Source organism: Prinia subflava, chromosome 8 (assembly GCF_021018805.1).
Source record: "Prinia subflava isolate CZ2003 ecotype Zambia chromosome 8, Cam_Psub_1.2, whole genome shotgun sequence".
In the NCBI taxonomy this organism is placed as follows: Eukaryota; Metazoa; Chordata; class Aves; order Passeriformes; family Cisticolidae; genus Prinia; species Prinia subflava.
Window position 1 is genome coordinate 20003891 of NC_086254.1, and position 26506 is coordinate 20030396.

Genomic DNA, 26506 nt, shown 5'->3' on the forward strand with positions numbered 1-26506 from the left:
TCAGTGCTGCTGTTTGTCAGCGGGCGCGGCAGGCGCTCTGCAGGAGCAGCTGTTCGCTTTGCGGAGGCGGCTGCGAGCAGCAGCAGGCGCGGGCGGAGGGCGAGAGGCGCTGGCAGAGGCGCGGGGCTCCGCAGTTGGGTGTCGGGCCGAGGGCGGCTCGGGAGCGAGGCCGTGCCGGGCTGTGCGCGGCGAGTGTGTGCGGGCAGGGGCGGGCTGGCAGCGTGTGCGGGCCCCGGGCGTGCCGGGCTGTGCGGGCTCGGTGCGGGCGGGCTCGGGGCACAGGAAGGAGCTGCGGGGCCGCGCGGGGCCCGGCGGGCGGAGCGGCAGCGCCCCCTGCGGGCCGCGGCCGGCGCTGCGCCCCCGGCCCCGCCCGGCCCCGCCCGCGGCGGTTCGTGCCCGGCCGCAGCCCCGGCTCCTCTGCCCGTGCGCCCAGCGCGCAGTAATACACGGCCGCGTCCCCGCGCCGGGGCCGCCGCAGCCACAGCGCGCTGCTCCGCCCGTCCTCCGACACCCTCAGCTCTCCTGCGATGTCCGGCACAGCCTTGGACCCTCTAGCAGCGAGTGCGAGGAATTCGGGTCCTCTGCCCGGGAGCTGACGGTAGAAATGGATGTAGTATCCGAGCTGTTTGGTGGGGTGTGAGCAGTTGATGCTGATGCCGCTGCCCTCGGTGGTCTCCACGAATGCCTCCTGCTGTACCTGGGCTCTGCCTGAAGCCACTGTCAGGGACAGCAAAAGGACAAACCTGAAATCCTTCATTGCCGCACTGCACTGTACAAAGCCCGCAGAAACAGTCAGGAACGCAGAGACCGTGAGGAAAAGAGTTCCCAGAGGATTTCAAGATACGCAGGAACAGAATTGTCCATTAATCAATTGTGGAGAGACGAATGAGAAAATGACAGGACGATTAGGAGAGACACTGGAGAACGGGAGGATAGTGAAGGAAGCACAAAAAGACAGAAAAGTTAGTAATGCTAAGGACTGACTTTATAAGTTATAAAAAAGCAATGTTTTTGCAGGAGTGGGCAAAGAATAGAACCCGCAGATTTCTGCAGGAGTATGGGATGGAGAAGAGGGAGAGATGAGCGGAAGTACAGTTGGGTGAAAGAGGTCTGAGGGGAAGCCAGGCAGGACGGCAGCGTCCAGGGAGCTGCGGGATGAGCCCAGAGTCAGGCACGGCCCCTTGTCCGCCACCCCCGCGCACCGAGCAGCACCGCGGCCAGCGCCGCCAGCCCCGCGACCCGACACCGCCGCATGCCGCCGCTCCGCCCGCCGAGCATCGCTGGCCCCTCAGCCCCGGCTCTCTGCTGCGGCCCTGCCGCCTCCTCTCCACCGCCTCCAGCTCCGCCCCGGCCGGCCTCAGCGCCCGCCTCTCACAGCACCAGCACCATCAGCGACACAACAATTTGAGCAACGCCAGCGACAAGAGACAGCCGTGTCCCGTGGAGCCACACACAAATCTGTGCTTCACGTGTGTCCCTGCAAACGGGGCTGCTCCAAGAGCACACAAGGCACGAACACAGCACCAGCCCTGGGCTCTGCTCAGGACATGTGGGGCCAAAAGCAGCAGGGCTGCAGTGTGGAAGGACAAGGTCCCAGGCAAGCCCAGCACAATCTTTCTTTACTTTGAGACTCTACAATACAGAAATGAGTCAAAGTAGTCCACAGTACTTTCCCAAATGAAGTGTTAGGATGGATGGGTCCAAAAAAAGAAAAAAAATCAGCTGCCTGAGCTTCCAAGACCTCTCTTGACCAGCATCCTGATGTGGATCCAAGTCTGCTGCGAGGCTTTGCTGGGATGCAGCGGGACAGGACCTGCTGTTAACACATCCTGCTGCAGGTGTTGGGGTTGGTCTTCCAGGTCCAGGTGCATTCCAAACCTACTCTTCACAGCCTTCTCCCTTCCCCTGCCCGTCTGCCAATTGCAAAGGGCCTCCAGGACGGAAAGGCTCACAGAGAGCCAAATGGGGACACTTGCACCTGCCTCACTGGGAGCTCCTTGGAAAGCACTTTGCTTAGGAAGCAAGCCCCTTTCCCCCAAAGGCATTTCCCCAAATATGTAGCTTTCCTAGGGAACACTAACACACTCTTAAGAAACCCTGGAAAAGCTGAATTACCTCTGCTCCTTTCAGAACAAGCACTCCAGCTGTCGCTTGTATTCTCCCAAGTGTGTTTCCAGGTGGAGGTTCAGATATGCAGCCCCAGGCCCTCCACAAACACAAGCTGCCCGCTGCCTCTTCACCTGCCTCAACTCCTGCCTGCAGTCATGGCAGCAAAAGCAGACTGTTCCCAGACAGAGACCAGAGCCCTGTGCTCACAGGACGCTCTTGCCAGCACCTTCCAGGACTCTCTGCTGTGCACACAGTACTTTTCATGCCTGCTCTCAACAGCCTTTAGAACGCAGAGCACAACCTGGCTGGCGCTGTCATCAGCACACCCCAAACACAGGTGAGGAAGAAAAAGAAGCAGCAGCAGGGGCTGTTTTGTGGCCATGCCCAAGAGAGACTGGAAGGTTGCCCTCCCTCTGGTCTCACTTGGTTTGCTTTCTGACTGGGTCTGAGGCAGGGGCTGCCATTCCTCAGCTGGGGGGACCAGAACCTCACCTGGGATCCCGGCACTGTCTGACAGCGCTCCGGGCACTGGCACGGTCACGTGTCCCAGTCTGGGCCACCGTGCTGCTGCTTCACTTGCCCTTAGGCACACCCAAAGCTCCCTGTTAAGCCCTGATGGTCTCTGCTTCTTCCCTCTTCCTGACCCTGTGCCGGGATGGAGCATTGCTGTGCTTTCAGGAAGCTATTCGTGAAAGCTTCCAGCATTCCAAGCTCCTTTGCCCTCTGTGGATGCTTGCCATGGAATCCCTCACAGCTGACTTCAGAGCATACTCAGGTTGGCTCTTCCAAAATCCAGGGGCTTCGGATGCTCAGCAAGACCTTAAACTCCACAATGCTGTGGAACTGGGCCTTCAGCACAGGGAGCTTTCCAGCCTGATCTGCCCTCGTTCATGTGTCTCTGTACAAAAACGTGCAGAAGAGAAAGGCAGGAGGGGCCTGTGTGTCCCAGCGTTCCGGACTTGTGCCACTTGAGCTCCGCAGGTAAAGCGAAGAAGCCAAGCTGTTTATTGATTAACGGCAAAGAAAAGGGATGAGCTGGGAGGGGAAAAGGGGATGGGCATGGTCAGAGGGGTAGAGGGAGGGAGCTGTCTACAGGCGAGGTGAGGGCTGAAGCCATGCGATCTTGCCACAGCCTCAGCTGTACAAATCCTCAGCTGTGCCTCAGCTCAGCTGAGCTTCTGGTCTCAAGGCAGTCTCTTTTCTGTGGCATCTGGAGGTCTTAAACAGACACTGCTTCTTCTGAGCCAGCAGATGACCGTAGTTCTGCAGCTCTTTCATTGACTAACTGCTGGACTACTATGTTTGTCTGGGAAGGACTGTCATCTCTCTGCAGGGCTTGAAGGGCTGGAAGAGAGAGGAACAGAGCAACAGTCAGAGCCCGGATCGGTGGGAGTCCTAGGGGAAAGTGCTGTCAGGGCCACCCCACGCAGCTCCTGCCATGGCCACAAGAGCAGAAGGGGCCAACGGGATCCGGAGTCCCGTTGAAACTCGGGCCACGAGTCCACCCCTCCCCACATCCTTGAAATCTCACTGTGCTCTCCCCACGCTACTCCTCGTCCACACAGGGAGGGGTCCGCAGCCGGGCCAGGCACTGCAGCCTCTCCCTGGCAGCCCCCGCTGACAGCCCACTGCCCTCACTCACCCTCACCGAGGAGCTGCAGCTCTCCTGGCTGCCCCATGAGGAACACGGCGGCGATCCCTGGGAACAGAGCGTGTCACGGCCCAGCGGCACAGCTCCGTGCCACCGGCGCTGCCAGTCCTGCGGGCACACGTCCTCCTGCCCCGGCAGGGCTCAGGCCGGGCCCGGGCTGCTTCCTGCCGCCCGAGGGCAGGCGGGGCTCCCCGGCACCGGGCCCGGCCGGCGCTGCCGGGGCAGCAGGCGGGGCTGGGGCCGAGCTGCGGCGGGCCGGGGAGGGGGCCCGGGCTCGTGGCTCACCGCTGAAGCTGATGGCCGCCTCCCGCACGGGCTCCTGTGGATCCTGCAGGTACGGCAGGGCCCGGCGCAGGTGCTCGGCCGCTCGGCTCCTGTCCTCTGCCAGCTGCAGAGAGCGGCAGCAGGGAAGGCTTGGCGCGGGCTCAGCCCCTCGGCCGGGCTCTCCCTGCGCCCGGCCCTGGCCTCCCCTGCCCGCACAGCCCTGAGGCCCGGCCAGCAGCCGCTGTTGCCGGGCTCTGGAGGGGGCAGAGGGCCGGCTGCTGCCGGGGGAGCCGCGGTGCCGCCCCGGCCGGAGCTCCATCGGCCCCCGGCCCCATCGGGGCCACAGGAGCCTGGAGAAGAGCCCTGGCGGCCCAGGGAAGAGAGCGGCGTGTGGGGCACAAGCCGGCGCCCCTGGGTGCAGCACTGGCCGGGGGCCACAGCTGCCAGCCGCACACACCGAGCGGCAGGGGCAGGGGGCTTCTCCCGTCTGAGGCTGCGGCTTCCAGGCCGTCCTTACCAGAACCTCGGCGAACGTCAACAGCTCCTTTGTCTTCAGCAGCTGCTTGAGATGCTTCCTCTTCAGGAACTCGACCGCAAAATGCAGAGTCTCTCGAGAGGCCTGGAGAGCAGCAGAGATGCAGCCATGGCACTGCAGCCCAGGGCACAGGACTCACTTTCCTGTGCCCAGGCCAGGAGGAGGCTGCAGCCTGGGAGGCGCCAGGGCAGGAGGCAGCCAAGTCCCCTCCCAGTAGGACAGCAGTAGCCCAAGGGTCCTCACCTCTGCCACACGCCGGTTTTCATCATGGCAGTGGAATAAAAGTGGAGGTAGGCTGTGGCACACAATTGATTTAAGGAGCTTTTTTCCCTCATCTACTGCCAAATCCATCACCTTGCAGAAGAGGTCAATGGAGAGCAGCTGCACGTGGCTGTTGTCCTGGAGGAAAGGAAAAGCCTCAGCACCAGCTTCTGCAGGCCCACCTGAACAATCCAAAAATCCACAGGGTACAAACTTTCCGGGCAGCAGCCAGTGCCCAAGGCTGGGGGCACAGAGCCTTACATGGCCAAAGAGTGGCAGGAGTGCCTCAGCCAGTTTCGGGGCGGTGGTGCTGGATATCAGGATGTCTTTGTTTTTCAACAGATGAGTGAACACACGGACGCTCATGCCAACCACGTCTCCATCTGCATTGCCCAGCAGCTGCAGAAGGCTTTGAGACAGGCTGCAAATCCTTATGGCCTGTGTGGAACACAAGACTGTGCTGGGAAGCCATGACCAGCTGCACTGCCAGCACCACCCTGGCACTGCAAGCCCAGCCTGCTGCCAAGGGCCTATCCCGAAGCACTGGGGCAGATGAGGCAGAAGACAGGAGGGCTGGGAGCAGCTGCCTCAGCTCCTGAAGCCCAGCCAGCCCAAGGGGCTGCTTTCCCCAGTGCAGCTTCACCACTGCTGCTTTCTCACCATCAAGGGATCCTTGCTGAGCACCTGGAGGCCTCTGAGTGCCAGGCGACGCCTGTGCCTGCACTCGCTCTGCAGGTGCCTTGATATCACTGCCAGGATGCTGTCACCACATTCACTCAAGTCCAGGCAATCCAGGAGCTGAAAGGTGGCACAGGGCTCCATTAGTGCCAGCCACAGGGGAGCCGGCTGGCAGAGCCCAGAGCTGCACAGGGCCGGGCCCAGGCAGCAGCACAGGGTGCGGGCACGGGCCCAGGCAGCCGTGGCTAGCAGAGGGCAGAGAGCTGGGACGCAGCTAAGCTCAGCAGCGCTGGCCTTCAGGCTCACCTCCACAAGGAATGCCAGGGCTGGCAGATCCCAGTGTGGCTCCTCCCTGCTGAACAGCCCAAGCAGCCGGATTGCAATTGCAGAACGCAAGGGGAGGGACACTTGGTGCAACTCCCTGCCAGGGCAAAAAAGGCAGCAAGCCCCTGAGCAGAGGGGCAAACCTCTCCCAGGACTGGCTCACAGAGATGCAGTCTTTGCCCAGCACCCTGGTGGAGATCTGGGCGCTCTGAGAGGCAGCTCCTTCTGGGAACCCTCCTCTGCCAGCCTTTTCCAGTCTGCTGGGTCATACCTGAGTGATGAGGCCCTCTGGCCCATGACCATAGGCAGTGTGTGGGGCAGCCCAGGCACAGAGCACAAATGCTGGGGACAGCAGGGAGAAGGGGATCTCACCTGGCCAGCAGACCCACGGCATAGTGCTGGGTGTCAGCACAGAGCAGTGTGTCCCAGCCATGCTTGCGCTCCATAGTGATCACCTCTTTGTCCCACTGCAGCCGGCAGAGCAGAGCCTTCATGGCCTGCACTGCAAACCTGTGTGCACAGCAAAGTCCAAGTCACACTGGGAGCACTGGCACTGGCCACAAGGACATGGGAAGGACAGGAGGACTGAGACCTGTTGGGGCTGCTGGAAAGGTGGTGTTCCTCCTGGCATGCTCTCCAGAAGTGATCAACTTCCTCTGGCATCTGCTCTGTGGTGATGACAATGTGGAAGAGCAGAGCCACAAAGAGGCGGGAGGCATAAAGTATCATTGCCTCGTGGCACTCAGGCTCCTGGACAATCACCCAGAGCACCAGAGTTGCCTGCAAAAGAAGCAGCCCAAGAGAGTGCTCAGTACCGAGGTGTCCATGTGGCAGGGCCCAAGAGGAGACGCAAGGGAAGCAGCAGGCCTGGTGTCCCCTGAGCCTGCCCCTAGGCCAAGTTTTAGCCCAGCGCCTGAGGCAGGGAGAGGATGGAGAACTTCCAGAGAGGTGACCTGGGAGCCAGCAAAGGCCAGTTCCAGAAACTCACAGCCAGGGCAAAAACATCCTTCTGGTCCCTGTCAGAGGTGCACATGCTGTGCACAGGCCAATCTTCCATCACACAGAGCAGTGTTGCCAGAACCTTCTCCACTGTTGGTCCTGATGAGGCTATGGTTTTCCACATGGTAGCAGCAGCACTGTGGGATCAGAGCTCTGTGTCAGGGGTGTCTCAGCCACACTAGCATGCCCTGTGCAGCTCTGGGGGCTCAGGTGACAGAGGCTGGGTGCCCTGAAGGGCAAGGAGGGAGCAGGCTCAGGAAACAGCAGGGCCCAAGGGTCCTGGACCTCTCCACCTGTCTGGCAGACCGCATTGCACAGGCTGTGCAGGGTAATGGGCCCTAAAGGCTGCTGAGCCCTGAGCTCTCAAGGCAGGTGGGCTCCGTACCTGTCACACTTTGGGGCACAGTGCAGGAGAGTCACCACCACATCAGCAGGGTGTTCATCAGCCAGCCTCACAAGGTTAATGTGCAGCCTGACATCCACCTTTCCATGGGATGCCAGACTCTGGTGAATGCTCCTTATAATGGCTGGCACCTGGAGGAGGCATGGGAAAGTCTTGGAGTACTGTTCAAGGGAGCAAATTTCCCAGCTTCCCCCAAGAACTTCTTCCCTTTCCGCTATACTATGCTGGCCTCAAAGGCTGAGGGGACCCAGTGGCCGTGGCTTGAAGGGACACATGATCCCGGGAGGCCTCCAGCCCTGGACCCAGGCTGGTTACCTGCTGCTGAGAAGGAAAACCTCTCTCTTTGAAAAAATCCATACTGGGAGCATGATGCACAGTGGGAGTGGACTCAGTATTTGCAATGTCCTGAGTCTCTTTGTTGTCGGCGTTTGTGATGGCCAAAACCTCATTCACTGCCACGTCGGCCTTTGCCCTGTCATCATTCATGGCAGCGTCAGAATCTTCTGAGAGCTCAGCTGAATCCGGGCTGGTTTCAGTCTCTGCGATGTCCTGAGTCTCTCCACTGTCAGTGTTTGTGATGGCCACAACCTCATTCACTGCCACATCAGCATTTGCCCTGTCAGCGTTTGTTGCAGTGTCAGAGTCTTCTGAGTGCTCAGCTAAATCTGGGCTGACATCAGGCTCTGCCTGGAGCTCGGTGAGTCCGGGATCAGCCTCAGCTGTGTCCTCAGTTGCTGTAGTGCTGGTCTTCCTGTGCCGAATACGCTGGAATTCCCTGAACATCTGCAGGAGGACAAAGGACAGGGAAGAGAGACACGTTCCATGGAGTGCTCCAAGTACGGTGCTTGGCTGAGCAGTGACAGCAGCCCCAGCCCAGGTGGGGATGGCTGCAGGTGCTTTCAGTATTCTGGGGAAGTGGCCACGGGTGGGCTCCTGCTCTTGTCCATGGCTGCATCTGGCAAAGAGCGAGCGCAGCCAGAGCTGAGGGGCTGCGGGAGAGGCCGGAGAACAGAGCCCAGCCCTGCACTCCCCAGGCAGGGACAGCCCCAGGATGCCCCACGGGATGGAGCACAGCCACTGCGAGGAGCAGCCCCAGAGCCTCTTCCATCCTGTCCATGAGCATGTTGACTTGGGATGGGGTGGGATGTGGCCAAGCTGACTGCAGCCATCAGACCTGTGACCCAGCTCTGCCACTCACCGTGCTGCAGTGGCTGGAAGTGCTCTGGCTCTTCAGGCTGTTGTGCTGGGACAGCTCCAGAGCCTTTCTTTTTCTTGCCTCTGAACACTTTCAGCAGGTTGAGAAATCTGCCTGCCCTGCCACAGTTTGTCCTCCAGGGCACCTTCAAGACAGTTGTCTCAGTCCTGACCTGACCTGAGTCATAGAGTCGTGCAGTTGTGCCTTGAAGGCACCTGCAACAGAGCAGCCTGAGGAAAGCTGCAGGACAGCAAGTGCTGCACTTGGGTCTCAAGGGCTCCTGCCACAAGGCCAGGAGACTCCTCGTAAACAATTGTGGTCACCAAGTCCCAGGATGTTGCCTCAAGGGCACAGGCCGTGAGGATGGGAGATGCCTCGGAAAAGCTCTGAGTCACCAAATCCCACAGCCTGACCTTGGAGGCACTTGCAAAAAGAAGCCTCAGGAAGGCCACTGGCCACCAAGTCCCACAGTCTTGCCACTAGGTTACCTGTTTGATGAATGACGTGGAAAAGCTCCGGGTCAGAGACGGACGAATGTGGGGGCTTCTCACAGCACCACTCTGTCCCGTCCTGTCCTGTTGTGTGCTCCCAGCACTGTGGTGTGGCTGTGTCACCGCCAGCACCTTTGTCAGCACGTGTCACAAAGGGCCCGATTGACACCCTGTCCCATTCTGTCCCACGGTGACCATGCTGCACCGTGTCACAAAGGGCCCTTGCACACACTGTCACCTGGCCTGGGAGAAAGGGAAAGGAAGGGGGAAGGGACAAAACCCTCTGATGATTCATAATGCTTCTGTACTGGAACAGATGTATTGTTTTCCCTCCTGGATGTTCTTCTGTTTCAGGAAGATGTTGAATGCACATCCCATCCCAGGGTATTTGTGGACACCTGAGGATGATGAGAAAATGTAGAGAAGAGAATTCTAGTCTCCTGTGGGATTCAAAGTACCCCTGCCTAACCCATCCCTGTGAGAATGCTGCTTCTTGTGCACCTTCCAGTATGGCTCAGGGACATTTCTGCAGGGACAGAGATGGAGATTCCTTTGTCACCTCAGAAAGCCTCGCTGCAAACCCCTCTCACACCACGACCTACTGAGGTGACAGTAATCCGTGAATTAGGAAAGGCGGCTGAGAGCAGCAGCAGGCGCGGGCGGAGGGCGAGAGGCGCTGGCAGAGGCGCGGGGCTCCGCAGTTGGGTGTCGGGCCGAGGGCGGCTCGGGAGCGAGGCCGTGCCGAGCTGTGCGCGGCGAGTGTGTGCGGGCAGGGCCGGGCTGGCAGCGTGTGCGGGCCCCGGGCGTGCCGGGCTGTGCGGGCTCGGTGCGGGCGGGCTCGGGGCACAGGAAGGAGCTGCGGGGCCGCGCGGGGCCCGGCGGGCGGAGCGGCAGCGCCCCCTGCTGGCCGCGGCCGGCGCTGCGCCCCCGGCCCCGCCCGGCCCCGCCCGCGGCGGTTCGTGCCCGGCCGCAGCCCCGGCTCCTCTGCCCGTGCGCCCAGCGCGCAGTAATACACGGCCGCGTCCCCGCGCCGGGGCCGCCGCAGCCACAGCGCGCTCCAACGCCGATCCGCAGACACCCTCAGCTCTCCTGAAATGTCCGGCACATCCTTGAGTCCTTTAAGAGTGGTCACGAGGAATTCGGGTCCTCTGCCCGGGAGCTGACGGTACCACTGTATCCAATCGGTGCCCTGGATTTTGGGATGTGAGCAGTTGATGTTGATGCCGCTGCCCTCGGTGGTCTCCAGTGACGGCTCCTGCTGTACCTCAGCTCTGGCCACAACCACTGCCAGGGAGAAAAGAAGAATTACTTTCCATCAGCAGAAAATGTAATGCACGCAGAGAGGGAAGAAGGCTGACAAAGAGAGATCAGACGTTACTGGGATATGTTCAGAGAATTAAGCACGGTAAGATTATTCCTCTAAGGGCAGGATCTTGGAGAATATATGTTGATATCATTAAGAAGATTCCAACTGTAGAAGTGGAAATTGAAATGAAGAAAATAGATTGGTGGGAATGAATTGATGGCTGGGTGGATGAATGAATGAATCAATGAATGAATCAATGAATCGCAAAAAGAAATGGAGTAGTCAAACAGAAAGGGTGGGAGGGATTTGATTAATTGAGAAGAAAAGGGATGAGGGCAGTGGGCGAAAAGGAAGAGAGGAGCAGCAGGAGTGCCAGAGACGGATCCCGAGCCCAGTGTTGAACCAGAAAGATCCAGACACAGCCCCGGCTTCGGCCCCGGCCCCTTTGGCTGCCACCCCGCGCACCGAGCAGCACCGCGGCCAGCGCCGCCAGCCCCGCGCCCCGACACCGCCGCATGCCGCCGCTCCGCCCGCCGAGCATCGCTGGCCCCTCAGCCCCGGCTCTCTGCTGCGGCCCTGCCGCCTCCTCTCTGACACCTCCACTCCTCTTCTGTCCTCTCCGCTGCCGCCAGCTCCGCCCCGGGGCTGAGCCCTGCACCGGTGCTGCTCGGGCCCTCGCCGGGTCCTGGCAGGGAACGGAGGGCAGGCGAGCGTGGCGGGAGTGGGGCAGCGGTCGGGTCTCCTCAGGTCGGAGGCGGCGGGGCTGGGGTGGGTGATGGGGATCTCAAGACTGACACGCCCTCTGCTCCCATCATCTGTTCCCTCACATCCCCTCTTTGCTGTCACGCTGGGACTTTGCATTTTCCTTTAGGGCACGGCTTTGTAAGAATAGACAAGGGACATGAGAGACAGAGGGTCCCACTGGGCTCAGCACCTCCTCTGGGGGCACAGCTCGGTTGGGGTGTTGCCAGGGACTCTGTCACCAGAGCTCCCGTGAGGCAGTGCATGGCACAAGTACCTTCTCCAGAGGAAGCACGGACCTGGCACAGCATCTCCCACCTGCTCTGCACTCAAGGAGGCTGCTATTTGCAGGGCAAGGAAGAAAGTGGCTTCTTGCCAAGGCTCCAGCTCCCAACTCAGATGTGGCCTTGGTTGCTCTCATTCACCCTTGTGGTCTGTTTCATGTGTGCTCCCTCTCCCAGGTGCATTTCTGACTTTGGGACATGTCCTGCTGCAGCCCGTGCCGGCCCTGCCAGCCCTGTGGCCCCACCCCGCTGGCCAACAGCTGCAATGAGCCCTGTGTCAGGCAGTGCCAGGACTCCACCGTGGCCATTCAACCCTTGCCCGTGCTGGTGACCCTGCCTGGCCCCATCCTCAGCTCCTTTCACAGAACACTACCGTGGGATCCTCCACCTCTGCTGCTGTTGGCAACATCCTCAGCACTCAGGGAGTGCCCATCAGCTCTGGGGGCTGTGACCTGTCTGGCACTTACAGCTGCTGCTATGGCAGAAGATCCCTCTGCTGGAGAAGATGGTGGGAAAGCCCCATGGAGACAGCTCAGGGAACTCAGAACATGGTGTTGGGCAAAGAATGGACATTTTTTCAACGCTGGTACCAGCACAGCTGGAAGGCTTTGCCTTTCCCTTTTCTTTGTTTGCTTTGTCTCCCCTTGGCAGCAAGAGCAGCCTGGTGGAGACCATGCGTCTCATGTCCCTGTCAGGGGCAGGTAGACAGGCGCGGGGCTGGAACTACTCCACTACCAAGAAGGACAGATTCCCTGATGTCCCAGGGCTGCCAGCACTGCTGTTGTCCACTAGCAGTGAGTTTTCTTCTGACTTTGTGACTCCTCAAATCTCTCTGCTGCATTCAGGCTTGGTGTCTCTGCAATCATTGCCTCCCTGCAGACACTCTCCAAGCTTTCAAAGTAACAGGGAGCTTCCCAAGGGGGGGTGACGTGAGCGCCCCCCCAGCCCGGGACCGGCGGGGCCCGGCGGGCGGAGCGGCAGCGCCCCCTGCTGGCCGCGGCCGGCGCTGCGCCCCCGGCCCCGCCCGGCCCCGCCCGCGGCGGTTCGTGCCCGGCCGCAGCCCCGGCTCCTCTGCCCGTGCGCCCAGCGCGCAGTAATACACGGCCGCGTCCCCGCGCCGGGGCCGCCACAGCCACAGCGCGCTGCTCCCCCGATCCGCAGACACCCACAGACGCCCTGGAGGGTCTCGCACGTCCTTGGACGCTCTAGCAGTGACCGCCACGAGTTCGGGTCTTTGACCCGGGAGGTGACGGTAGAAATGGATGAAATCGCCCATCCGGATATTGGGATGTGAGCAGTTGATCCTGATACTGGTGCCCTCGCTGGTCTCCACGAATGGCTCCTGCTGCACCTGGCCTGTGACCACAGCCGCTGCCAGGGAGAGAAAAAGAACAAACCTCAACTCACACTTTCTACCCACCCCTGCCGACCATTCCCCAGAAGAAAGCCCACAGAAGCCGTAAGGAACACAGAGAGATGATGAAGAATACAGTTCCCAGGGGATGTCAAGATGTGCAGGAATGCAAGTGTCCACTAATCGTTTGTGGAGAGATGAATGCATGAATGACAGGAGTATTAGGCAGGTCACCGAAGAACAGAAGGATGTGGGAGGAAGCAAAAAATAAAGACATAAAAAAAGGTAAGGACAAGGCAGCAGAGACTTTGTGACTTATAAAGTAATGCTTCTTCAGGTTTGGGGAAAGAATAGAACCCGGATCAGTCTGCGGGAGTACGGGATGGAGAAGAGGGAGGGATGAACGAGAGAAGGGTTAGCAGGAAAAGGTCAGAGGAGAAGCCTGGCAGGACGGCAGCGTCCAGGGAGCTGCGGGATGAGCCCAGTGCCAGGCGCGGCCCCTTGTCCGCCACCCCCACGCACCGAGCAGCACCGCGGCCAGCGCCGCCAGCCCCGCGCCCTGACACCGCCGCATGCCGCCGCTCCGCCCGCCGAGCATCGCTGGCCCCTCAGCCCCGGCTCTCTGCTGCGGCCCTGCCGCCTCCTCTCCGCCGCCGCCAGCTCCGCCCCGGCCGGCCTCAGCGCCCGCCTCTCACAGCACCAGCACCATCAGGGACACAACAATTTGAGCAACGCCAGCGACAAGAGACAGCCGTGTCCAGTGGAGCCACACACAAATCTGTGCTTCACGTGTGTCCCTGCAAACGGGGCTGCTCCAAGAGCACACAAGGCGCGAACACAGCACCAGCCCTGGGCTCTGCTCAGGACATGTGGGGCCAAAAGCAGCAGGGCTGCAGTGTGGAAGGACAAGGTCCCAGGCAAGCACAGCACAATCTTTCTTTCCTTAGAGACTGCACAAGGCAGAAAGGAGTCAAAATAGTCGAAAATAATTTCCCAAGGGAAGTACTAGGGTGGATGCCATCAAAGCTATCAGAGCATTGTAAACACATGAGATGTAACTTCTGGTGAGTACTGGGCTGAGTCCAGAGTCCCTTCCCGGACCTCAGCCTCGCACTGACACATCCCCTCCCTCCCCTGGGTTGTTGCACAGCCCAGGAAGCTCCCTGCACCAGGGTGTCTTGCACAGCACAGAGGTACAAGGCAGTGTCAGAGAGCTCCACTTGCTGCACCTGCAGGACACTGTATTTCCCCGTGGTGTTCAGGTGCGTGGTGAAACGGCCGCTGTGCTTGGGGCCAGGCCCTGCTTGATAGGAGATCAGCTGTGGGCCTTGGCCTTTCTGTAGCTGGTACCAGATTAATCCCCCAAAATTACTGATCTGGTATTTGCAGGTGGTGTGGAAGGGGTGTCCCTCCTTCACCGTGACTGCTCCATCTTCCTGGGTGACCGTGGTTTGCCCTGAGGTGCCTGGAAGAAAGTGAAGGTCAGCAGCTCCACAGGGAAGGACTGAGGGAAGGAAAACTGAGCAGATGGAAAACGCTGATGGAGAAAGCTCCCTGCCTTGTAGCAGAGTCCTGAGTGGGTTGGGGCATGGTTATGGAGGTGTTTGCCCTGCATCACCCAAAGGATATCCTGGGCTGTGTCTCGGCTCCTGCTCCTGATGTTTAATGGACAAGAGAACATCCTGTCCTGCCTGAACTTTGTGTGCTGGAACCAGCACCCCTCCAGCTGCTTGAGGAGCCCATCGAGGTACTGCAGAAATGGTCATCCTGCTTCCTCATCCCTGTAACTTCTCAGGGCTCCTCAGTCCCTGTGGAAACACAATGCTGGGCATGGAAAGAGGGAGCCCTGGTTGTGTTGCCAGCCCGGAGAACCCTGGAAGCCGTGGCTGAGCTGTGTCAGCCTGGAGGTAGAATGGGACACCCTTTAAACATCAGTGAAATGAGAAGTTTGAGGTGCTTGGGGCAGGTTTGACAGGATCTGAAAATTTGCTTTGAAACAGGAGCAATATTTCACTTCAGAGACAGGTGAGATCTCCTGAGGTGACAGCAGGAGGATGAGAAGAGAGAGGCAGACGGAGATGCACTGAAGGCGAGAGGAAAGACAGAGAAGGGGTCTGAGGTTTCCTTCTTCCTCTTCCCTTTTCCTCTTTACAAATCCAGGAGTTTCTTGAGCAAACACTCGCAAAACCACAAAGCAACGCAGATTTTTCTCAGCCTTTCCCTAATATTGACTGATATATCCCAACTTTATCCTGATAAGGCTGTTGGGGGTATCCTGGGGGAAGCAAGGAGAAGAGTGTATTCGGGAAGAGTCAGGACTCACCCAGGAGCTGTCCCAGGATGACGATGAGGATGAGATAGGCGAGGTGCATGCCGAGCCCAAGGTGCGTGTTTGTTGAGTGAGGCAGAGTCACAAAGCTCGTCCCAGCGCCGAGAGAACAGAGCTGCCGGAAACCACTGTCGGGGGCAGCAAAGGAAGCAGCAGCGGGAGCAGGCAGGGAAATGAGCTGTCCTTGCCGTGCCTGAAATGCTCCTGCTGCGTTTGTGCCTGGTCCAGCAGCAGCGCCCGTGGCTCCCTCAGCCCTTGGCAGTGTGAGCATTCCGTGCCTCTGCGCCTCAGCCAGGGGCAGGGGCTGTTCCCGCTCAGCTCGCAGTGGAGTCCTCACGTCCGCAGCTGAAATCGCCAGCTGTGCTGCACCCCCAGGGCTGGGCACCGGGGAGCTCAGGGGCTCCTTCCCCACTGAGCTTTCTCAGCTGTCCGGGGTCATTGCAATTTCTTCTGGGAACAGTAGCCCCCTCTGTCTCTGCTGCTTCTCCCCTGCCCTTCTTCCTTTGCCTGGGATGAACACCCCTCTTTCAGGTCCCTCACTCCCACCCCATTTTCCAAGTCAACACAAGAGTGATCCCATCCTGGTCATCGTGATTTTATCTAAAACGGGTTTGTCAAAAAAGCCTCTAGAATCATGTGAATAACGATACAGGCAATGATAATGGTTGTAACAGAGGCATTCTCATGCAAAAGCTGCACTTCCCCGTGCTTTAGAAGGAGGTTTCTAGAGAAGTGGAGGGTCCTGGGGCTGTCATAGATTTTCCAGGTGAAACCTTATCCTTGTATGGGCTCCTTCAAAGACCGAGCCTTCTTAGGCTTCAGAGCAGAGAAAAGGTAATCAGACCAGTACAGGGCGATGAGGATGCTTCCCAGCTTTTGTTCTAAGAAGAGAAAGCTGCAACCATCCTTGCTGATCGCAGAGACATATCAGTCCTTTTCTGGGGCTTTCATCTCCTATCTCATCGCCTATTTAAGCTTTGTCACTGAGGGCTTAGCCTGAGCCAATTCACAGCAACAGCCGCTGTTTCCTAATGGCCCATCAATTAGGTGCTGCTGAGGTCTGAGCTCCCTTTTCATTCCCTTACCACCTCCTTTCGCACTGCTATGCTTTGTTCATCACTTTCCCTTTTCCTTGTCCTGGCAGGCGTGTGCGGGACCCGGGCGTGCCGGGCTGTGCGGGCTCGGTGCGGGCGGGCTCGGGGCACAGGAAGGAGCTGCGGGGCCGCGCGGGGCCCGGCGGGCGGAGCGGCAGCGCCCCCTGCTGGCCGCGGCCGGCGCTGCGCCCCCGGCCCCGCCCGGCCCCGCCCGCGGCGGTTCGTGCCCGGCCGCAGCCCCGGCTCCTCTGCCCGTGCGCCCAGCGCGCAGTAATACACGGCCGCGTCCCCGCGCCGGGGCCGCCACAGCCACAGCGCGCTGCTCCCCCGATCCTCCGACACCCACAGACGCCCTGGAGGGTCTCGCACGTCCTTGGACTCTTTAGCAGTGAGCGCCACGAGTTCTGGGCTTTGGCCCGGGCGGTGACGGAAGAAATGGATGAAATCGCCCATCCGGATATTGGGATGTGAGCAGTTGATCCTGATACTGGTGCCCTCGGTGGTGTCCACGAATGGCTCCTGCTGCACCTGGCCTCTGACCACAGCCGCTGCCAGGGAGAGAAAAAGAACAAACCTCAACTCACACTTTCTACCCACCCCTGCCGACCATTGCCCAGAAGAAAGCCCGCAGAAGCCGTAAGGAACACAGAGAGATTATGAAGAATACAGTTCCCAGGGGATGTCAAGATGTGCAGGAATGCAAGTGTCCACTAATCGTCTGTGAAGAGGCGAATGCATGAATGAAAGGAGTATTAGGAAAGTCACCCGAGAACGGAAGGATGTGGGAGGAAGCAAAAAAGAAAAGACATAAAAAAAAGGTAAGGACAAGACAGCAGAGACTTCGTGACTTATAAAGTAATACTTCTTCATGTTTGGGGAAAGAATAGAAGCCGGAGCGGTCTGCGGGAGTATGGGATCGAGAAGAGGGAGGGATGAACGGGAGGACAGTTGGCAGGAAGAGGTGTGAGAGGAAGCCTGGCAGGACGGCAGCGTCCAGGAAGCTGCGGGATGAGCCCAGTGCCAGGCGCGGCCCCTTGGCCGCCACCCCCGCGCACCGAGCAGCACCGCGGCCAGCGCCGCCAGCCCCGCGCCCCGACACCGCCTCATGCCGCCGCTCCGCCCGCCGAGCATCGCTGGCCCCTCAGCCCCGGCTCTCTGCTGCGGCCCTGTCGCCTCCTCTCCACCGCCGCCAGCTCCGCCCCGGCCGGCCTCAGCGCCCGCCTCTCACAGCACCAGCACCATCAGGGACACAACAATTTGGGCACGACCAGCGACAAGAGACAGCCATGTCCCGTCCCCGCCCGTGTTGTTTGTGCTAAGCTCAGCTGAGCATCGAAGTAGGAGTGAATCCGCCCTTGGTAGGCCTGAAATCAGCATCAGCCGAGCGGGAGCTTTGCAGAGGCAGGGGAAGGAGGGCTCAGGACACAGCGTCTGCATTTCTGTGCCTCCTCCCTGCACATATCTCGAGCAGGCAGCTGCCGTCCCCACTCGGCTGCACTCAGGCTCCTTCCTAGCCTGCGAAGCTGCTGACCTGTGCTGCTCAGGGCCACAGCAGCACTCGGTGTCCCTGGCACATTCAGGAAATTCCCTCCCGATCAGGGACACGCACGGACACACACAGGGCTGTGCACACCGGTGTGGAGCCACACACAAATCGGTGCTTCACGTGTATCCCTGCAAACGGGGCTGCTCCAAGAGCTCACAAGGCACGAACACAGCACCAGCCCTGGGCTCTGCTCAGGACATGTGGGGCCAAAAGCAGCAGGGCTGCAGTGAGGAAGGTCCCAGGCAAGCACAGAGCAATTTTTCTTTACTTACAGACTGCACAAGGCAGAAAGGAGTCAAAATAGTCGAAAATAATTTCCCAAGGGAAGTACTAGGGTGGATGCCGTCAAAGCTATCAGCCCATTGAACACACATATGATGTAACTTCTGGTGAGTACTGGGCTGAGCCCAGTGTCCTTTCCCCAACCTCAGCCTCGCACTGACACATCCCCTCCCTCCCCTGGGTTGTTGCACAGCCCAGGAAGCTCCCTGCACCAGGGTGTCTTGCACAGCACAGAGGTACAAGGCAGTGTCAGAGAGCTCCACTTGCTGCACCTGCAGGACACTGTATTTCCCCGTGGTGTTCAGGTGCGTGGTGAAACGGCCGCTGTGCTTGGGGCCAGGCCCTGCTTGATAGGAGATCAGCTGTGGGCCTTGGCTTTTCTGTAGCTGGTACCAGATTAATCCCCCAAAATTATTGATCTGGTATTTGCAGGTGGTGTGGAAGGGGTGTCCCTCCTTCACCGTGACTGATGCATCTTCCTGGGTGACCATGGTTTGCCCTGAGGTGCCTGGAAGAAAGTGAAGGTCAGCAGCTCCTCAGGGAAGGACTACAGGCCGGAAGAACAACGGGGGTGTAAGACCTTGGTGGAGAAAGCTCTCTGCCCTTCAGGGAAGTCCTGAGATGTGCAAATGGAAAGGAGGGAGAGGTTTTGGGCAGGATTTCAGAGCTCTCAGAACAGCAGGATCTTGACAAGAGCTGGGCGTTTTTCCTGCCGCTACTTCTACTGCACAGACAACCTGGAACAGCCTGACTTTTTGTTTTCAGGCGAGCTGAGGAGCCCATCGAGGTACAGCAAAAGCATTCATTCTGCTTCCCAATCGCTGTCACCTCTGGGGGCCCCTTGATGCCTGGGTAGGCACAATGCTGATCTTGGAAAGAGGGAGCCCTGGTTGTGTTTCCAACCTGGACAACCCTGGAAGCCGTGGCAGAGTTGTGTCAGCCTGGAGGCAGAATGGGACACCCTATCAATACAATGAAATTAAAAACAGTAAGGTACCGGGGGCTGGTTTGAGTGGGTCTGAGAATTTACATAAAAGTAGGAAGAATGTGGGACTATAGAGACAGCTGAGATCTCCGGAGGTGACAGCAGGAGAATGAGAAGAGGGAGACAGAGGGAGATGCATTGAAGGGGAGAGGAAAGACAGAGAAGGGGTCTGAGGTTTCCCTTCTCTCCCTTCCATTTTCTTCTTTACAAATCTAAGAATTTCTTGAGCAAACACTCACAAAACCACAAGGAGAAGCAGATTTTTCTCAGCCTTTCCCCGATATTCACTTATATTTCCTCATACAGTACTGATAAGGAGGTTGGTGATTTCCTGGGGAGAAGGAGAAGAAGGATGTCTTGGGGAAGAGGAAGGACTCACCCAGGAGCTGTCCCAGGAAGACGGTGAGGATGAGATAGGCGAGGTGCATGCCGAGCCCAAGGTGCGTGTTTGTTGAGTGAGGCAGAGTCACAAAGCTCGTCCCAGCGCCGAGAGAACAGAGCTGCCGGAAACCACTCTCGGGGCAGCAAAGGAAGCAGCCGCGGGAGCAGGCAGGGAAATGAGCTGTCCTTGCCGTGCCTGAAATGCTCCTGCTGCGTTTGCGCCTCGTCCAGCAGCAGCGCCCGTGGCTCCCTCAGCCCTTGGCAGTGTGAGCATTCCGTGCCTCTGGGCCTCAGCCAGGGGCAGGGGCTGTTCCCGCTCAGCTCGCAGTGGAGTCCTCACGTCCGCAGCTGTAATCGCCAGCTGTGCTGCACCTCCAGGGCTGGGCACCGGGGAGCTCAGGGGCTCCTTCCCCACTGAGCTTTCTCAGCTCTTTGGGGTCACTGCAATTTCCTGTGGGAACAGCAGACCCCTCTGTTTGTGCTGCTTCTCCCCTGCCCTTCTTCATCTCCCCGGCATGAACACCTCTCTCCCTGCTCCCTCACTCCCACTCCCTACTTCAAGTCAACACCAGAGTGATCCCATCCTGGTCACTTTGGTTTCCTCTAAAGTGGTTTGTCACAAGAAATTTTCTGGAATAACATAGACGATCATACAGGTAGTGACAATGGGTGCAATAGGAACATTCTTATGCATGTGTTGCACTGCTCGTGGTTTAGAAGGAGGATGCTAGAGAAATGCAGGGTCCTGAGGCTGTCACAGATTTTCCAAGTGAAACCTTATCCTTCGATGAGCTCCTTCAAAGACTGAGCCTTCTTAGGCTTCAGAGCAGAGAAAAGATAATCAGACCAGTACAGGGCGATGAGGATTCTTTCCAGCATTTGTTCTAAGAAGAGAAAGCTGCAACCATCCTTGCTGATCCCAGAGACAAATCACTGGCAGTCTCACTTGTCCTGGGGCTTCCATCTCCTCTTTCATTATCTCTAAGCTTTGTCACTGACAAAGCTCAGCCTGAGCCAATTCACAGCCACAACCTGTGTTTCCTAATGGCCCATCAACTAGAGATCAGAGAGCTCTGAGCTCCCTTTCATTCCCTTATCACATCCCCATTGGTGTCATCGTGTGCTTTGTGGATCACTTTCCCTTTTCCAGGTTCTTCCCTTAGAAAAGAAAATTAACCTGATGTGAGCCTTAGAGAACCAGACACTCTTGCCTTTCACATGCCCTGATTCTGGCCTCTGCTGAACTTGCTAAGCCCAAGGATTTCCTGAAGATGCTGAAAAGCTCCAGTCCTCAAAAGGAAATGGGGTCTGTGGAGCAAGTCTCGGGAGAGAAACCTGATGTGGAGCTCAGTCTTTCAAGTGTCTCCCTCCAACACTTGCAGCATTGCTAAATGTGCTTTTAAGGGTGCCTGAGAGATTCCTAACGTGAAGGGAAAGGGAGTAATTGGTTTCAGGTGGAAAGTGGGTGTGACAGAGACTTCTGATGATGTGAAATTCTCCTGTACTTGAACAGATTGATTGTTTTCCCTCCAAGATATTCTAATGTTTCAGGAAGATGTTGATTGCACATCCATGAGTATTGGTGGCCACGTGAGGATGCGGCGAAAATATAGATAAGTGAATTGCAGCCTCATGTAGAAGTAGTACATCTGCCTTAACCTTCCCTGTGAGAATGCTGCTTCTTGTGCACCTTCTAGCATGGCTCAGGGACATGTCTCCAGGGAGAGAGATGAAGATTTCTTTGTCACCTCAGAAAGCCTCGCTGCAAACCCCTCTCATGCCATGACCTACGGTGGTGACAGCACCCCACGAATCAGCCCCTGTGAGCCGGTCAGTGCTGCTGTTTGTCAGCGGGCGCGGCAGGCGCTCTGCAGGAGCAGCTGTTCGCTTTGCGGAGGCGGCTGCGAGCAGCAGCAGGCGCGGGCGGAGGGCGAGAGGCGCTGGCAGAGGTGCGGGGCTCCGCAGTTGGGTGTCAGGCCGAGGGCGGCTCGGGAGCGAGGCCGTGCCGGGCTGTGCGTGGCGAGTGTGTGCGGGCAGGGGCGGGCTGGCAGCGTGTGCGGGCCCCGGGCGTGCCGGGCTGTGCGGGCTCGGTGCGGGCGGGCTCGGGGCACAGGAAGGAGCTGCGGGGCCGCGCGGGGCCCGGCGGGCGGAGCGGCAGCGCCCCCTGCGGGCCACGGCCGGCGCTGCGCCCCCGGCCCCGCCCGGCCCCGCCCGCGGCGGTTCGTGCCCGGCCGCAGCCCCGGCTCCTCTGCCCGTGCGCCCAGCGCGCAGTAATACACGGCCGCGTCCCCGCGCCGGGGCCGCCACAGCCACAGCGCGCTGCTCCGCCCGTCCTCCGACACCCTCAGCTCTCCTGCGATGTCCGGCACAGCCTTGGACCCTCTAGCAGCGAGTGCGAGGAGTTTGGGTTCTCCTCCCGGGAGCTGACGGTAGAAATGGATGTAGTATCCGAGCTGTTTGGTGGGGTGTGAGCAGTTGATGCTGATGCCGCTGCCCTCGGTGGTCTCCACGAATGCCTCCTGCTGTACCTGGGCTCTGCCTGAAGCCACTGTCAGGGACAGCAAAAGGACAAACCTGAAATCCTTCATTGCCGCACTGCACTGTACAAAGCCCGCAGAAACAGTCAGGAACGCAGAGACCGTGAGGAAAAGAGTTCCCAGAGGATTTCAAGATACGCAGGAACAGAATTGTCCATTAATCAATTGTGGAGAGACGAATGAGAAAATGACAGGACGATTAGGAGAGACACTGGAGAACGGGAGGATAGTGAAGGAAGCACAAAAAGACAGAAAAGTTAGTAATGCTAAGGACTGACTTTATAAGTTATAAAAAAGCAATGTTTTTGCAGGAGTGGGCAAAGAATAGAAACCGCAGATTTCTGCAGGAGTATGGGATGGAGAAGAGGGAGAGATGAGCGGAAGTACAGTTGGGTGAAAGAGGTCTGAGGGGAAGCCAGGCAGGACGGCAGCGTCCAGGGAGCTGCGGGATAAGCCCAGGGCCAGGCGCGGCCCCTTGTCCGCCACCCCCACGCACCGAGCAGCACCGCGGCCAGCGCCGCCAGCCCCGCGACCCGACACCGCCGCATGCCGCCGCTCCGCCCGCCGAGCATCGCTGGCCCCTCAGCCCCGGCTCTCTGCTGCGGCCCTGCCGCCTCCTCTCCGCCGCCGCCAGCTCCGCCCCGGCCGGCCTCAGCGCCCGCCTCTCACAGCACCAGCACCATCAGCGACACAACAATTTGAGCAACGCCAGCGACAAGAGACAGCCGTGTCCCGTGGAGCCACACACAAATCGGTGCTTCACGTGTGTCCCTGCAAACGGGGCTGCTCCAAGAGCACACAAGGCACGAACACAGCACCAGCCCTGGGCTCTGCTCAGGACATGTGGGGCCAAAAGCAGCAGGGCTGCAGTGTGGAAGGACAAGGTCCCAGGCAAGCCCAGCACAATCTTTCTTTACTTTGAGACTCTACAATACAGAAATGAGTCAAAGTAGTCCACAGTACTTTCCCAAATGAAGTGTTAGGATGGATGGGTCCAAAAAAAGAAAAAAAATCAGCTGCCTGAGCTTCCAAGACCTCTCTTGACCAGCATCCTGATGTGGATCCAGGTCTGCTGCGAGGCTTTGCTGGGATGCAGCGGGACAGGACCTGCTGTTAACACATCCTGCTGCAGGTGTTGGGGTTGGTCTTCCAGGTCCAGGTGCATTCCAAACCTACTCTTCACAGCCTTCTCCCTTCCCCTGCCCATCTGCCAATTGCAAAGGGCCTCCAGGACGGAAAGGCTCACAGAGAGCCAAATGGGGACACTTGCACCTGCCTCACTGGGAGCTCCTTGGAAAGCACTTTGCTTAGGAAGCAAGCCCCTTTCCCCCAAAGGCATTTCCCCAAATATGTAGCTTTCCTAGGGAACACTAACACACTCTTAAGAAACCCTGGAAAAGCTGAATTACCTCTGCTCCTTTCAGAACAAGCACTCCAGCTGTCGCTTGTATTCTCCCAAGTGTGTTTCCAGGTGGAGGTTCAGATATGCAGCCCCAGGCCCTCCACAAACACAAGCTGCCCGCTGCCTCTTCACCTGCCTCAACTCCTGCCTGCAGTCATGGCAGCAAAAGCAGACTGTTCCCAGACAGAGACCAGAGCCCTGTGCTCACAGGACGCTCTTGCCAGCACCTTCCAGGACTCTCTGCTGTGCACACAGTACTTTTCATGCCTGCTCTCAACAGCCTTTAGAACGCAGAGCACAACCTGGCTGGCGCTGTCATCAGCACACCCCAAACACAGGTGAGGAAGAAAAAGAAGCAGCAGTAGGGGCTGTTTTGTGGCCATGCCCAAGAGAGACTGGAAGGCTGCCCTCCCTCTGGTCTCACTTGGTTTGCTTTCTGACTGGGTCTGAGGCAGGGGCTGCCATTCCTCAGCTGGGGGGACCAGAACCGCACCTGGGATCCCGGCACTGTCTGACAGCGCTCCGGGCACTGGCACGGTCACGTGTCCCAGTCTGGGCCACCGTGCTGCTGCTTCACTTGCCCTTAGGCACACCCAAAGCTCCCTGTTAAGCCCTGATGGTCTCTGCTTCTTCCCTCTTCCTGACCCTGTGCCGGGATGGAGCATTGCTGTGTTTTCAGGAAGCTATTCGTGAAAGCTTCCAGCATTCCAAGCTCCTTTGCCCTCTGTGGATGCTTGCCATGGAATCCCTCACAGCTGACTTCAGAGCATACTCAGGTTGGCTCTTCCAAAATCCAGGGGCTTCGGATGCTCAGCAAGACCTTAAACTCCACAATGCTGTGGAACTGGGCCTTCAGCACAGGGAGCTTTCCAGCCTGATCTGCCCTCGTTCATGTGTCTCTGTACAAAAAAGTGCAGAAGAGAAAAGCAGGAGGGGCCTGTGTGTCCCAGCGTTCCGGACTTGTGCCACTTGAGCTCCGCAGGTAAAGCGAAGAAGCCAAGCTGTTTATTGATTAACGGCAAAGAAAAGGGATGAGCTGGGAGGGGAAAAGGGGATGGGCATGGTCAGAGGGGTAGAGGGAGGGAGCTGTCTACAGGCGAGGTGAGGGCTGAAGCCATGCGATCTTGCCACAGCCTCAGCTGTGCAAATCCTCAGCTGTGCCTCAGCTCAGCTGAGCTTCTGGTCTCAAGGCAGTCTCTTTTCTGTGGCATCTGGAGGTCTTAAACAGACACTGCTTCTTCTGAGCCAGCAGATGAGCGTAGTTCTGCAGCTCTTTCATTGACTAACTGCTGGACTACTATGTTTGTCTGGGAAGGACTGTCATCTCTCTGCAGGGCTTGAAGGGCTGGAAGAGAGAGGAACAGAGCAACAGTCAGAGCCCGGATCGGTGGGAGTCCTAGGGGAAAGTGCTGTCAGGGCCACCCCACGCAGCTCCTGCCATGGCCACAAGAGCAGAAGGGGCCAACGGGATCCGGAGTCCCGTTGAAACTCGGGCCACGAGTCCACCCCTCCCCACATCCTTGAAATCTCACTGTGCTCTCCCCACGCTACTCCTCGTCCACACAGGGAGGGGTCCGCAGCCGGGCCAGGCACTGCAGCCTCTCCCTGGCAGCCCCCGCTGACAGCCCACTGCCCTCACTCACCCTCACCGAGGAGCTGCAGCTCTCCTGGCTGCCCCATGAGGAACACGGCGGCGATCCCTGGGAACAGAGCGTGTCACGGCCCAGCGGCACAGCTCCGTGCCAGCGGCGCTGCCAGTCCTGCGGGCACACGGCCTCCTGCCCCGGCAGGGCTCAGGCCGGGCCCGGGCTGCTTCCTGCCGCCCGAGGGCAGGCGGGGCTCCCCGGCACCGGGCCCGGCCGGCGCTGCCGGGGCAGCAGGCGGGGCTGGGGCCGAGCTGCGGCGGGCCGGGGAGGGGGCCCGGGCTCGTGGCTCACCACTGAAGCTGATGGCCGCCTCCCGCACGGGCTCCTGTGGATCCTGCAGGTACGGCAGGGCCCGGCGCAGGTGCTCGGCCGCTCGGCTCCTGTCCTCTGCCAGCTGTAGAGAGCGGCAGGACGGAAGGGTTGGTGCGGGCTGAGCCCCTCGGCCGGGCTCTCCCTGCGCCCGGCCCCGGCCTCCCCTGCCCGCACAGCCCTGAGGCCCGGCCAGCAGCCGCTGTTGCCGGGCTCTGGAGGGGGCAGAGGGCCGGCTGCTGCCGGGGGAGCCGCGGTGCCGCCCCGGCCGGAGCTCCATCGGCCCCCGGCCCCATCGGAGCCACAGGAGTCTGGAGAAGAGCCCTGGCGGCCCAGGGAAGAGAGCGGCTTGTGGGGCGCAGGCCGGCGCCCCTGGGTGCAGCACTGGCCGGGGGCCACAGCTGCCAGCCGCACACACCGAGCGGCAGGGGCAGGGGGCTTCTCCCGTCTGAGGCTGCGGCTTCCAGGCCGTCCTTACCAGGACCTCGGCGAACGTCAACAGCTCCTTTGTCTTCAGCAGCTGCTTGAGATGCTTCCTCTTCAGGAACTCGACCGCAAAATGCAGAGTCTCTCGAGAGGCCTGGAGAGCAGCAGAGATGCAGCCATGGCACTGCAGCCCAGGGCACAGGACTCACTTTCCTGTGCCCAGGCCAGGAGGAGGCTGCAGCCTGGGAGGCGCCAGGGCAGGAGGCAGCCAAGTCCCCTCCCAGCAGGACAGCAGTAGCCCAAGGGTCCTCACCTCTGCCACACGCCAGTTTTCATCATGGAAGTGGAATAAAAGTGGAGGTAGGCTGTGGCACACAATTGATTTAAGGAGCTTTTTTCCCTCATCTACTGCCAAATCCATCACCTTGCAGAAGAGGTCAATGGAGAGCAGCTGCACATGGCTGTTGTCCTGGAGGAAAGGAAAAGCCTCAGCACCAACTTCTGCAGGCCCACCTGAACAATCCAAAAATCCACAGGGCACAAACTTTCCGGGCAGCAGCCAGTGCCCAAGGCTGCGGGCACAGAGCCTTACATGGCCAAAGAGTGGCAGGAGTGCCTCAGCCAGTTTCGGGGCGGTGGTGCTGGATATCAGGATGTCTTTGTTTTTCAACAGATGAGTGAACACACAGACGCTCATGCCAACCACGTCTCCATCTGCATTGCCCAGCAGCTGCAGAAGGCTTTGAGACAGGCTGCAAATCCTTATGGCCTGTGTGGAACACAAGACTGTGCTGGGAAGCCATGACCAGCTGCACTGCCAGCACCACCCTGGCACTGCAAGCCCAGCCTGCTGCCAAGGGCCTATCCCGAAGCACTAGGGCAGATGAGGCAGGAGACAGGAGGGCTGGGAGCAGCTGCCTCAGCTCCTGAAGCCCAGCCAGCCCAAGGGGCTGCTTTCCCCAGTGCAGCTTCAC

At 59.2% G+C, this 26506-nt stretch overlaps 3 protein-coding genes and 4 gene segments (V, D, J or C); all 7 read right to left on the reverse strand.

Moving 5' to 3' along the window:
* Positions 1–1254, reverse strand: LOC134554340 (rabphilin-3A-like). Its single transcript, XM_063404894.1, has 3 exons — positions 1203–1254; positions 381–717; positions 1–289 (listed from the first exon to the last, which is right to left on the reverse strand). Exons 1-3 carry the CDS (start codon positions 1252–1254, stop codon positions 1–3), a joined length of 678 nt encoding a protein of 225 aa, XP_063260964.1.
* A 5773-nt stretch (positions 1255–7027) lies between these two features.
* Positions 7028–10923, reverse strand: LOC134554341 (uncharacterized). Its single transcript, XM_063404895.1, has 5 exons — positions 10682–10923; positions 9513–10194; positions 8592–8634; positions 7584–8007; positions 7028–7050 (listed from the first exon to the last, which is right to left on the reverse strand). The coding sequence occupies exons 1-5, from the start codon at positions 10755–10757 to the stop codon at positions 7028–7030; spliced, it is 1248 nt and encodes a 415-aa protein (XP_063260965.1). The 5' UTR covers positions 10758–10923.
* A 160-nt stretch (positions 10924–11083) lies between these two features.
* On the reverse strand, positions 11084–13169 carry LOC134554342 (T cell receptor alpha variable 26-2-like). The segment is given in 3 exon segments: positions 11084–11094; positions 12292–12612; positions 13118–13169. Coding segments are annotated over 3 exon segments (384 nt in total).
* Positions 13170–13538: 369 nt separating this feature from the next.
* LOC134554343 (T cell receptor alpha variable 1-1-like) lies at positions 13539–14967 on the reverse strand. The segment is given in 3 exon segments: positions 13539–13545; positions 13793–14060; positions 14919–14967. Coding segments are annotated over 3 exon segments (324 nt in total).
* A 731-nt stretch (positions 14968–15698) lies between these two features.
* LOC134554344 (T cell receptor alpha variable 26-2-like) lies at positions 15699–17668 on the reverse strand. The segment is given in 3 exon segments: positions 15699–15740; positions 16220–16566; positions 17074–17668. Coding segments are annotated over 3 exon segments (465 nt in total).
* A 12-nt stretch (positions 17669–17680) lies between these two features.
* Positions 17681–19562, reverse strand: LOC134554345 (T cell receptor alpha variable 1-1-like). The segment is given in 3 exon segments: positions 17681–17692; positions 18059–18354; positions 19211–19562. Coding segments are annotated over 3 exon segments (357 nt in total).
* Positions 19563–21059: 1497 nt separating this feature from the next.
* LOC134554346 (uncharacterized) lies at positions 21060–21800 on the reverse strand. Its single transcript, XM_063404896.1, has one exon. It carries the CDS (start codon positions 21798–21800, stop codon positions 21060–21062), a length of 741 nt encoding a protein of 246 aa, XP_063260966.1.
* Between the last annotated feature and the right edge of the window lie 4706 nt (positions 21801–26506).